Source organism: Cygnus atratus, chromosome 1 (genome assembly GCF_013377495.2).
Source record: "Cygnus atratus isolate AKBS03 ecotype Queensland, Australia chromosome 1, CAtr_DNAZoo_HiC_assembly, whole genome shotgun sequence".
NCBI lineage: Eukaryota > Metazoa > Chordata > Aves > Anseriformes > Anatidae > Cygnus > Cygnus atratus.
The window spans coordinates 61,752,171-61,765,424 of NC_066362.1; the positions used below are offsets into that span (position 1 = coordinate 61,752,171).

Below are 13,254 nucleotides of genomic sequence, written 5' to 3' on the forward strand. Positions count from 1 at the left end.
AAAAAGACAGTTAACAATGTAAACTGCACTCTGCATTTGAACCCAGATTTTCTTTTTATGAGAAAACATGTGTTAGAGGAATTTTTAATTATCACTTGCCCCTGAATGATGGAAATTCATTCTGGTTTCCCTAGGACAATCCTTTTCCTTGCAACCTTATGGAATCTTTAAAATTAGCACAACATGATGTGCCTTGCCTCTTGAAGTGATTGGAAAAATGTGTGCTTTAGGACAAATGACAAAAGTAAAATTGTTTCTCTGAGAAATGGAACAACATGTTATATTGCATAGATGTAGTAATAATGTCTACCAATGAGAGAAGAGGTGTACTAGAAGGCCTAACCTCTAATAATTCTGTGTACCACAGTCATCTACCTCTCATTTAACATAATCTTCAGAGTAATTTTTTGATCCATCCTGAACACAAATCTGTCTTTTGTATGTGATGACATTCTATTTCTAGGTGGCTAGTTTTCAAAATTGTGTTCTTTGTGTGTTTTACAGCTATATTCTACAGTTTATACAGTACAGAACTTGGCTTTATAGTTGGAAACATTTTTCAAGAGCACATATTACTCTCAGTAAAATATTGCACTGCACAACGCTTTATTTGGGAGTAAACTAATTTAGACTAACTCTACTGACTCCCAAGCTAACTTGACATTAGCGCAGAGACTTGACACAAACAATGGTCAGTTGACACAGTGCCTGGGACCACAAGACTTAAGCTTGCATGGTGTTGATAGCCTTTTCCTAGGTTTAACAATGAAAGTCTTGTCGGGATCAGCAGGAATGTGTTCACTGAGAAAACATGCAGAGATCCAGTGGATAGGAATGCATAGTGGTGAAACTGTAGATGATTTCTCAGGGTTTAATGATTACCTGGGTGATACAGAATTCTGGTTTGGCAGGACTTCCAGTAAATGTGCTGAACCCAGGAAGACACTATGAGAAAATGCAGATTTGGCATGTTTTTCTAAAGTTGTCTTTTTCATACCAGTTCATGGTTTGTTTCTGCATTTCTGCATCCAATTTTAACCTCATATTTTTGACATTCGTGTCAATCATTGCCCTGGAACTGAGTTTTAGCACAACATTATTGTCTAGTGAATTGCCTAATAAACCAGAATGTATTATTCTGTTCCACTCCCTATAAATTAACCTGAGTGGCTGCTGACTGTTCCATGTGTAGGAAACTGCCTGAGGTAAAATGAAGAACTAAATCTGTGCATATGGTGAGGGCCAAAACAGAGAATGAAATGTCAGAAATCAGCCCCATACTTGGCTCTAACCTCTGCAGTTACAGCAGTATATAAATTAATTGCCCAGCCATTTCCTCTAGTGCACATCATTGTGAAATCCCTAACTTTCTATCAATTTTTTATGATGCTGCATTTTGAATGCACCCCCTCTGTGTTTTGTCTCCAGTACTTGTTTATCCTGAATTCTTCAAATACTGCTTTATTCTCAGCAGATTGTTTCTACAAACTGTCTTGCTAGGTCAATTTGAAGTTTGTTCCGCATTTGCTGGCATCTCTCTATAAATTACAGAAGGGGATAAAGGGTATGAAAATGTTCTTGAGTTGATGAAACTGTCTTATCTCACTAATAAGGTGTCGTGGGTTCTTTTAGGTCTCATAAACACGGTTTTCTTGTTTGATTCCTCTGCAGCTTGACACATGTGGAGTCAGCAAAAACAATATCAGCAAGCCTGAGTGCAAATGAGAAAAATGATGCTAGAGTTGTTCTTCATTCTGCTTTCTTTCTCTAACAAGCTAAATGTATATGAAATATTATTCTCATGGGCCTGAGACTTCCCAAGCTAGTTCTGCTTTTGAGCTGGAACAGATTCTTCAAAAGAGCCTATGCAGTTTGTGACTTGAGTTTACATTTACCAGCATTATCACTATCTTCATTTTCCCATCATTATGTATTCTGCCAGCTCTAAAAACTTTTACTCATGTCTCCTGTTCGTATCATCTACCATTTTCATATGCATCATTATCTGTGGGTGCTTTCTTCCTTCTTTCCTTTGTATCCCAGCCCAAACCTTTACTCCAATAGTGGGGTAAATATTAAGACACATACAGCTTTATGCATTTAGATATATTGAAGTTAGCAAATGTAGTGGATTTCAGAAAGCCCTTGATTCTCACACATACAACTCGACTGTGATAGAAGTAGACCTAAATCCCACAACTCAATAAACCCATACTAGAGAAAGGAATAAGTGTAATTAAAATCTGATATTTCAACCACTGAGATATGTTTTTTGGTCCATATCTCCAGAAATAGTTCATGTTGTTGAGTTTTATGCTGTCCTCTTCATCTCTCCTGTAATGCACAGAAATTGGAGACAAAACCAGTACATTAGGGCAATGTTTAAGGGATCAAGTAAAATCTGTGAGTCTAAATATGGGAGACAACTGAAGTTTGATTTTTGTCAGGGTGGCTATAGATACAGGTATCAAGGATCAGAAGTTTTTTTTTTTTTTTTACTTGAGCAAAATCTGTAAGATGCTGCAGTAACGTTGCAGACAAGATCTGTTGCCAGGACAATAGCCAAGCTCCAAATTCTAGGGCACTGAGAAGAAGCCACATGAGCTGTCTAGAGCTGTCTTTGCTTTTCTGTCCTGGATAACCAGAAAGGAAAGGCAATAATAGGAGGTTTCAGTCAATTCCAGTGGCAGAAGCTAATAGGATGAATCATACAAAACCTGTAATGATACCAGATAAAATTGTTAACATTTTGCAATGGCATCATGCCAGGCACTGAGATCAGTTCACCTGGCTGAGAAATGAGTATCTATCAAAATTTAAAGTGCTAATTGTCATCACAGCTGCCTGAAAACAACACTTAGCGCATGCAGACACTCTGCTGACCGGGAATATAGGGAAACCAAAAACTCGTGTATCCATACAACATCAACATAACCTCTTTTTTTTTTTTTCCTCAGATGGATGAAAATGTGTCAGATACCTTTATGTAAATCAAAGAGTGAGGTCTGTCTCTTGACATATGAGGGCATCATTTGCTCTGTAATCAGTTTGGAAATCTTTTTATCCACTCAAATGGAAATGACAACTTCCTTCAGTATTCTCTGAGATTTTCCTCAGGTTGAAGAAAGCAATGGGCTTCTTCCTCTCAGTCTTACTGACTCATGACTGGGCAGCCTGGGGAAGCGAACCAATGAAACACCCATTTTTCTGTGGATATATTCTTTATTTTTTTTCTTAACTTTTTCTGATGCATGGCAATTGGGGTGAGAAATGTATTAGGAATATGTCAGATTTGCAAAATGTAAGATAAGTTGACGTGAAACAACTAATACTTCTAGGGTTTATTGATGATATAGAAAACAGGCAGTAAAAACAGAGTAAAACATATAAAATAATTCAAACCTTTGAGAATCTGTATGAATGTTCCAGGTGTGTTGGATGTGTATGATGTACCATAAACTTTCATTTTCTGTGGTGGTGTTTCTACAATTTCCCTCTTGTATGCAAAGCAGTCTCACTTTCCTCCTTCAAACCATGGACGTGATGCCAGCTGCCTGAGGGATTGGTGGGTTTTGTGTCCCTTGGAGTCTGTCACGTAGGCTAGATGCCTTTCTAAAAGTCTGCTGTAGTTCGGACTGGAGTGGTAACTTTGAGGCACGAGCTGTAGGGTGGATTTCTGTGTTATGCTAGTGGTTAAGAGTTCATAGTCCTGTTGTCAGAAGGCTGGCTGAAAGCCCGTGATTGTTTGAAATCTGTTTTTGGAACTTGCTCCTTTAGCCAGCCTTTACTTTCTGATGCTAGACTCTCAAAAGACTACTCACCAGATATAGCTGTACAATTTCCAATACAAAATTTTTTTGTCTTGCATCCTGCAGACAAGAAAGGTGGTGGGCTTCTGTATGATATTCTGGCAAGTCCTAGTGAGCTCTCATTGTATCCTCGTCTGTGGTCACATCTCTATGTTATGAATGTATATGGATACGCACGCACATCCTGTGCTTTCTGTGCACAGCAATACTTTTCTTAAAGGTACTTTTCCTCCCCGTTGCTTCCACTTTTCATTTTCTTGCCTTGTGCATTGGCATACCTGTCCACAGCCTGTTGTCTTCAGGAAGAATAAACTTTAATCTTGAGCCAGTATGTGCCTGAATTTACATCATTTGCAGGTGTGCTAATTTTACTGCCTAAGATGTAAATAAGAATAGAATCTGGCTCTATGCAAATTTTGGGTGGGTGCCCACAATCTGTGCTGTTGTGTTTTGTCCTGTACAAATCTGTTTGTGTTTCGATGTTGTGTTCCAGTGGCTTTAGGAAGTTAGCTGGCCATTCACTGGCAGCATGGCACAGAGTCATGGCCACCTTCTCCTTTCTGAGATCCCTTTTGTCTCCAGCTCATTGAGAGCTGAGAAAGCAAGGGGCAGGCTGTCTGAAGTCCTTTGTTCCTCCCCAGCCATTTGGTTTGGTTCTTGAAGTAATGTCCCTTGGTTCCCAAGGGGCAGGTCTTTTTAGCCAGAATGGGAACAAGTTGATGCAGGATGTCTGCTGTCTTGGCTGATGGTGGTCCCCACGCCTGCACTGTCTGTATTTTGGATGCTGAGAATAATTTTTTTTTCACCCTGATGTGTATTTGGGACATACTAGGAACAAGCAAAGTGGGCAATTGCTTTGAGTGGCAGATTGACAGAGGTGGGAAACGGTGTAAAAACACTGCTCTGGAATAAAGGAAAATGACATGCACACATCAAACAAGCATAGTAATTAGAGTTCATAGCTGTTGTTTGTTACTGATGTGTATCTTTGACCTTCTCTTTCACCTCCCTCTGTTTTCCTGTCCCTACAAACAAAGGGAGCTGTAGACAACTGAGAAAGCTAGTTTTGATGCATCACTTTTTGGTATTGCTGAGCTGAAGGGAAGATAGCTGAGGATGTAGTTGAAGTTTCTTTACAAAGAGTAAATTGTTTGCTCTCTTGTTATAATACATTAAATTTGTTATAATACATTAAATATAATTATAACAATTATAACAATTATTATAATACATTATATTATATACATTAATTATAGCGATTGTTATAATACATTAGAACCTTGATGTCAGTGTGGAACATATCCAGTGAATTTGAGTTATGCAGGTATTGCAAATTGTGTGATATCAGTAGAGAAAAATAAAAAAGCGGAGGCTAGGAAATAGTCCTTTTAAGAGATTTGTTTTTTTATTTTATGTCATTTCCCTGCCTTATCCAGGACCAAGAAAGCTCTTTCCCAAGAGTGCTTTCTGTTCAGAGGCTCTCTCCTAGATGGTGCTTCCTAGATGGTAAGTGCATCTCCCTTCTGTTGTGCCTAGCATAGTGCTTGCTTCTGATGCAGATGTGAAGGATAACACATCTAAGAGTACCATCGCAAAGGGGTAGCTTTCCTTCTTGCTTTGCTGAACAGTTGAAAACGGAGCTGTGTGCCCCCCTTTCTCCTCTGAAAAATGAAACGGACTTCATTTAGCAATCAAAATACCTTCTGTAGCATTGTTGCCCCCAGGAGGCATGTTCTTCCATGTGTGGTTTGGGGATTTGTGTTATTAGTGTCTATGCTGTGATGCAGCACTTATCACGTGGCGGTACCTGGACTCATAGTGCAGATGCCAAAGCAGACAGCTTAACTGGGCTTTACATCAGGCTCCAGAGCACTAGAATTAGCAGCTAAAATGGATGGCATCTGCTTTTGCAGAAGCTTCAGCATGTGGTGACTGATTTTTTATTGTTCAAAACAAAGCCAGTTTCTCCTTGATGGTTTCTAATCACTTTTCCTTGTCGCTCATGAGGGAAATTGATAAAACATGCATTTAGGATCTGTTTGGTTTTCAGAGAAAGCTGGTTGGGTAGATGCATTCAGTTTTTGTCTTTAGGTATTTGATATTCCCTAGCAAAGCCAAAAATGACAATGCTGTATTACTGCACTGCTGTGTCAAAAGCCCAGAATGAGCAAATCTGTGATTTCACTGGCCAAACTAAATGCAAAGCAGAAACAAAACAACAATAAAAAATGCATCTGATGAAGCATATTGTAGGAGATAAAGTACTTCTGTTTTTATCAATAGAGATTATTTGGCAATGCCAAGATTCATATTAGGACTTTAGTGATTCTCCCCTCTGTACATGTGTTTTTCATGAGCAGAATAAATTTTCCTGAGTGTATTGGTAATTCAGGTGGAATATTTGAGCATTTGATTTACAAAGAGGTCCCAAGCATATTACATTTTTTTTTCAGATTCAAAATTTGAATTAATACTATTAGACCTATCAATTTTATGATGTGCTTGCTCTACTGTCATTGGAAGAATGCAGCTCTTTCTGTCACATATTTTAATGTAATTAAATCTTCTTATATGCCTGAAACCCAATTTTCTTGCATTTTTAACTATTTATTTCAAGTCAGTAGTTCCAGTGAATATTGTTTTGTTAAGCCCAACATCTAAATTCATCATCTAATGGCGTAGAAATATGGAAATAATGAATTAATCAAATTATATTCTTATGACACCCATGTCACTTCACTGACACAGAGCTTGTCTTTACATGGTGCTGATGTCAGTTCAGCCCATCTTGTTCATGCAGTCCTGCTCAGACCACTTGCTTCACTGCTGCTTTCTTGTTTGTCTTCCTTGCAGCAACTTCTGCTGATCGTTTTTACCGCATTGACAGATCTCAGGTAAATCTCTATTTGGTTACTGTTTCTATAAATCTTTTTTAAAGCTATGCCACATGCAGCTTAAAATGAATTATCTGCCATTGTTCTCGTGTATTATAGAATGCTGCTGCTGTCTTGTGAAAATCAGAGAAAAAAATCTGTGCCTTTTTTTAGTTGATATAATTCACATCATTTCACTGAGCTCACTGAAGATTTATATCTTCTGATGGTGTGCTTTTCTATTTAACTGCCAACCTGATATACAAATCAGGATTTTCTACATTTGTCATTCTTATAGGGTATCTGTGTGACACTAGCTTATTTGATTTTATCTTTTCACTAATGTTTTTTGGTCACCAGAAGTCCTGATCCTTTGTGTGACATGAAATAGCTGTGGAAATTTATGCGATGTTACTAGTTGAGAATGATGAACAGAGCTGTATCAAATATGCCCAAGGAAACCCAAAACAGCATGTAGTTTCATTAGATTCAAACCTGTGGTGTAGATCTGCCAATCTGAATTTATTTTCTGAAAGATACTGAAAATTTTACAGAGCTTTTGGTGTTCCTGGTTTGTAGCCAGAACAGATCAATTAGTGGCTCAGCATTAAGTGTAAACTGTTGCTTCACCTATTGGTAATTTGCACCTGGTCCCCCTAAGAACTATGTAAGCAGTTTTGAATTATATGGACATATGCAGCTGGTGGTTTAGTTCAAGCAGAAGAAGCTGTGACTTTAGCTCAGAGGTCCCAGGTTCAGTGTCTGCATATAGCCACCAAGGGCCTTTGCACACAGTCATATACATGCTTTGATGAAGTTGTGCTTTAACATTTGTAAAGCAAAGATGAAGGAGATGCTGCTACAGGTTAAACTGGACAGTGTCATTCTGTTTGGTTTATCCTGCATTTCTTTAATTCTGACTCTGTACAAATTGTCATCCTCCCCTCCTACTTCATCACCCTATGTTTCTGTGGGCAAAAGACCAATACTATGTGATGGTCCCTGTGCACGAAATGTCGGAAGTTTCCTGTCCATCCACCTACTTAGACAGGCCTACTCACACTCAGTGTTTTTGAAAGACAATGGGACTTCTGTGTCAATAACAAAAAAGAGGGACTGAGAAAGAAAGGTTTGGTAATGGAGATGCAAAAACAGAATATACAAGCAATTGAGGGTTGAGAAAATACCTGCAAACTATGAAAAATACTGTCAGATGTCAGCTGAGGGCAGACCTTAGATGATGGTCCTCATTTGGAAATGCAAACCTCAGCTTTTTGGGTAGACGTCCAGTTTTCAGCTGAATGGCGTTGACAGGACCTGAGTCACTGAGCAACAGCCTTTTAAGTGTTGCTGTGAATGTGAAGCTTGCTGGTTGGGAATCTAGTTTTGTTTAAAATCTAAGAATTGCTTATTTACAACCTCAGTAGCATTGCTATTATTGTGTGTGTATATGTATGCACTTAAATAAATACACACACAGAGTCACATGAATGCTCTTCAGACTGATCTACCACCAGGTTTCCTATAGCCAGTTGGGCTTTCTGTTTGACCAGTGATGCCACAGGTTCGTTATCTGTTCCTTATATCACTCCGACAGGAACATTTGCACTTTGTGACGGAAATTTCGCAGGACGAGATTTTTATTCTGGACCCAGAGCTGGTAATGTCACAGCAGGGCGGGACGCCACCCGGAATGCCTGATCTGGTAGTGGAGCAGGCCTCTGGGTGAGTGGTGCTAGAATCTGGCCTTCAGCAACCACGTTAGAGTTGGGCATTTCTTTTCTGGTCCCCTTTTCTGAAGGGGGTGGGAGTTATGGGAAAGGGTGGGGACTTGGGGAAAGGATCAGGTGCAGCAATGGTAATGACAGAAGGACAGCGGAGTAACATCTACTCTATTACACATCCTGAAGCAAACAGCAGGACTAAAGAGGTATCTTCAGCACCTTTCAATGTCCTCACACCCTCTGAGCATATCTGCCCCTGGCATAAATCTGTATCTAACAAGTTACAAACCTGTTCTCTGCATGGTCAAGGCTTTGATACCAGTATATAAGTCCATGAAGTCCTCTGAGCCTCAGAATGGTGGTGGAATGTCTTTCTTCTCATCCTCTGGGCAGACCAGAAATGTTCCTGTTCTTCTGTAGGAAGAGTCTTGTATTCACAGTGAATTTAGCTAAGCTAGCTTGCTGTGGGGTGAAAAATGGTGGGGACAAACAGACATAAAAGAGCTTCAAAGTGGAGCACGCAAAGTAAATTCTGGAGTTGAATGCCTTTCTCTTCATTTTTCCCTCCCTAGAATATCAGATCGGTGGAACCCTGCGGTTCGAAAGAGGATGCTGAGCGACAGTGGCCTTGGCAAGATTTCCCCGCACTACGAGGTACCCGACAAACAAAAGGACGCCAGCCAGACCCATATGCTGCAGTAAGAGCCCTCTGCATTTCTCTGCTTGATGACACACTGTCACCATCACCACAGACTAGTGGCTTCTTTAAGCTTATTGAGTTGTGCTGACATGCCAAAATAAGAGAAGTCGTTCTACTTCTTCTCTTTTGTTCTCACTTCTGTTTCATCCCCTTTCTCCATTATTATATGTTCTTGCCTTAGGTATTTTTTCTGTGCTTTTGTTTATTTTATTTTTTATTTTTTATTTTTATTACCCTCCTCCCCCCCCCCCATGTCACTCCACTCTCTTAAAAATGTACATCCATGTTTCCAAAAGTAAATACATTATTTTAGGATATCTGATGTTCCAGCAGGAACCTTCACAGCAATTGGTAATGAAAAAGACTGATGCACTCACCCTTAAGGTAGTTCTGATGCAACATGCAAAAGCAGAAACCTCTACAATTACTGCTTACTTCAAAGCTGTAGGCAATATTTTTCATATTGTCTTTAGCCAGTGATATCATTGCAGGTATAGGATGACTGGAGTTGGGCTCAATGATCCTTGTGGGTCTCTTCCAACTCAGATATTCTGTGATTCTATGACTAAACAGTGGTTTTGCTGCTGATAAACATAGAATATCCCTAGTTAGAAGGGGCCCACAAGGATCATTGAGTCCAACTCCTGGCTCCACACAGGACCACCCAAAAATCAAGCCACATGTCTGAGAACACTGTCCAAACACTCCTTGAACTCCGTCGGGCTCAGTGCCATGACCACTGCCCTGGGGAGCCTGTTGCAGCGCCTGACCAACCTCTCAGTGCAGAACCTTTTCCTAACACCCAGCCTGACCCTCCCCTGTCCCAGCTCCGTGCTGTTCCCTCGGGTCCTGTCGCTGTCCCCAGAGAGCAGAGCTCAGTGCTTGCCCCTCCGCTCCCCTCATGAGGAAGCTGCAGGCCGCCATGAGGCCTCCCCTCGGCCTCCTCTGCTCTGGGCTGAACAAACCAAGGGACCTCGGCCACTCCTCATAGACCCTTCACCATCTCTGTAGCCCTCCTTTGGATCCTAATAGTTTTATGTCCTTCTTATCTTGGGGCACCCAAAACTGCACACAGCAGTTGAGATGAGGCTGCACCAGGGCAGAGTACAGCAGGCCAGTCACTTCCCTCAACCGGCTAGCAATGCCGTGCCTGAAGCACCCCAGGGTATGGTTGGCCCTTTTGGCTGCCATGGCCATGATGAAAGCTCTTGAGCAAGATGTTTGAAAAATAGCTTTTAATGTAATAATATCTTAGGTCATTAAATGTTTAAATAAAATGTGCAGCTTTGTCCTTTTGATAAGATATACAAAAGTGTGTCTTCACCAAAGACTCAGCAAGATGAACATCAGTTTCTACACTAGTACGTTTTAAAAATATTTCTTAAGGAATAATAAATTATAAAAACTCCAGTTGGAATAAAACTATTGTTCTAGGAGAGGAAAAGTTTTAAAGTTCAAAAGATGGGCTATGGACTCTGTGATCCTGTTTGCTTTGTTCAGATTTTGTGTAAGAGCACCTCTAATTCTTCTAGCCCATTTTAGAAGTGGTTCTCAGCTTTTTGGTCCTTCAGCTTTAGATTTTCCAAACCTGGTGTTCTGTCTCAGATGTGCGTAAACTGAGGCTGCACGGTGCCTGCTGAGTACTGCTTCAGGGCAGATACAGTGTGGATGGGAATTTGTAGCTGCATGGCTACAAACCAGAAACTTCCCAGCAAAATGGATGCTGTTGAAAGGAGGAGTTTTAGAGGAAAGGAACGGTGATCTGCAGTTTCACTGACAGAAAATGCTCACCAGGGTTTCCCCCATTACTCTGGGGGAATTCTGGATCAGTTCTTGTTTTTGTGCTAGGGATAGCGAACTCAGGTGCACTTTTTAACAGATAGAAATGGACAACCTGAAATTTGGATCTTGCAAAGCTGGGGGAAAAATGATGTTTAGACACTTCTAGGCAGTGTGGAGAGATGGTGACAACACGTGGACTTGCTTCTAATTGATGAAAGGAATGATTTTATTTATGCCAGTGTGACTGGAAATGTTTGTTTAGTTGGAACAATTATGTTTATCTGGTATGTTTATTAATTATCAGCAAAGTAGCATTGCCCAGAGTAAAGTGTACCCATCACTGTTTACTGTAAGGCACTGTTTCCTTTAAAGCTTCTCTAAACTGTAATTGTTTTGGCTGATTTTTTTTTTTCATGGTAAGACTCAGTCTTTGATTCTTTCTCTTTTTCTTCTAGTTTAAAGTTTAACAAAAGTCAGTAGTTTCTGAAGACAAGATTTGGGGAAAATGTATTGCTTTAAATTACTTTCTGTAAATTAAATAAATCCAGAAATTGTTTCCTGAGAAGTTTTAGTGCTGTTAGTGCAGTGAAGTTTTTGAGGCTTTACATTTAAAAGTATCCCCATTATACTGAGGAAATGCCTTTTGCTGTCTTGTGTTCCTGAGTTTGCCCTGAGGCTGTTGATGCCTGTTGGAGACACCTCAGATTCAGGAGCTCTGTTTTCAAAAATTTGTGTCTGTACATGGCTCAGGGAGGTTTTGAGCGGGGTCTCTCTGTGCTTACTCCTGGCTGCAGGAGGCCCACAGAAGCTGAGGAGGGGCACTGTGCTGCTGATCTCCAGCAGGAAGGAAAAAACCAGGAGGAACAATCTTGGTCAAATGGGGATTGGTTGGGAAAGGTGTATGGAGGAGCGGGGAAAAGAGGATGAAAAATCCAAAAGAAGGAGTAGAAAAAAAAATAAAAAAGGAGTGTATGCAGCAACTTGGGGAACAGGGTTAGGGGATGGGAAGTAGCCATGGAGGAGCACAGGGGACAGTCAGATATCTGGGGGAGAGAAAGAGGGAACAGGAGGAAAAGGGTGATGACACTGAATGGGAAAAGGAAGTGAAGGAGAAAATGTCAGCCTGCAGGGACTTTGGACTGCAACATATGAGAAGGGACAGGCTGCTGTGCAGGCTCGGGGCTGTTGGAGAGAAGCAGAGAAAGCAAAGAACAGAAGAAATCACAATGGAAAGTGAAAAAAAAAAAGAGGAGAACATGGGGTGCAGATAGATAAGAGAAGGAGACAGGCTAGGGACATGGTGGCTGTTTCTCTCCAGAATCTAGAGTTCTGAGCTGATGCAGATTATTCATTATTCAGTTGGGCAAGCTCTGAAGTATGTTTAGACACTGCCTCATTTGCTGCAAAGCTGAAAGATGTATTGTAAATGAAGCAGAGGATTGCAGCGGAGAAAGCAAGATATTACACGTAAGGCAGCTGAAAGCTACTCTGGAGGACTGGTTTCTCTCCTCAGTTTCCTCCACAGAATTTCTGACTGACGCAGATTTAAAAAAAAACTTCACAAATGGCCAGTAACAACAGGCTCCTCATTTTATGCACGTCTGCTATGAAGTAGGTTGGGAGGCCATTGCAAGGAGACTTTGAAACAGAGCGAAGGACTGGAAACTGAGTAATATGCTTTCTGTGTGCCTTAGGTTGTGTTACTAAAATTAATGGGAAGTTTGTGCCTTCTTTCTTCCGACTCTCATTTTCCCACCTGCGGAATACAGATAATGTTGCAACCTCACCTTAGAGGAACACAGCGAGGGTAAATTTCACAGTCACAAGAAACTTGGATATTAGGGGGAGACTGTCAGAGATGCTTAGGAGAAAATTAATCATTTTACATTCTGTGCACAGTTTTGGTAGTGTGGGATAAATGAACCTTGAGGCTGTGCGCTGCATATACAGAATGCAAAAGGATATTAAGCAGGTCTTTTTAAACATCAAAGCAAGAGTCCAATAGAAGAAAGTAGCATGTGGCAATGTAATTAAAGGTTGTCATAATGTATGAGTGCAACAGGGCTGGAGCATGATGCTTAGATAACATGAGCTCTGGTATTTCCAAGCTTCTGAGTATTTGATTTTCCAACCAAGCATTTGACTTTCCAATCGAACTTAGGTTGGAAAGTCAAACATTTATAACCTGGCATTTTAAAGCAAAAGCTTAGAAAGTTCTTTTATATTTTTGGCAGCTGAAAGCAGCTCAGAGGTTTGTCCTTTCAGGTTTTTTTTTTTTTCAAATAAAATTTGCAGAGAGGATCCTAACCAGTTGGAGTACAGTTCCCTAAAAAGGAATTTGGCAGAGCATGAAGGAGATGCCTCCT

General features: G+C 40.5%; 1 protein-coding gene across 1 annotated transcript in view; it reads left to right on the top strand.

Annotated features, from left to right (window-relative positions):
• The window catches only part of DGKI (diacylglycerol kinase iota), a 118,659-nt gene that overhangs the window by 63,457 nt on the left and 41,948 nt on the right, over positions 1-13,254 (top strand). Inside the window, exons 19-22 of the mRNA XM_035568556.1 lie at positions 5,246-5,315; positions 6,663-6,703; positions 8,280-8,407; positions 8,979-9,104. Coding sequence (XP_035424449.1) covers positions 5,246-5,315; positions 6,663-6,703; positions 8,280-8,407; positions 8,979-9,104 — 365 coding nt within the window. The remainder of the gene's footprint in view (positions 1-5,245; positions 5,316-6,662; positions 6,704-8,279; positions 8,408-8,978; positions 9,105-13,254) is intronic.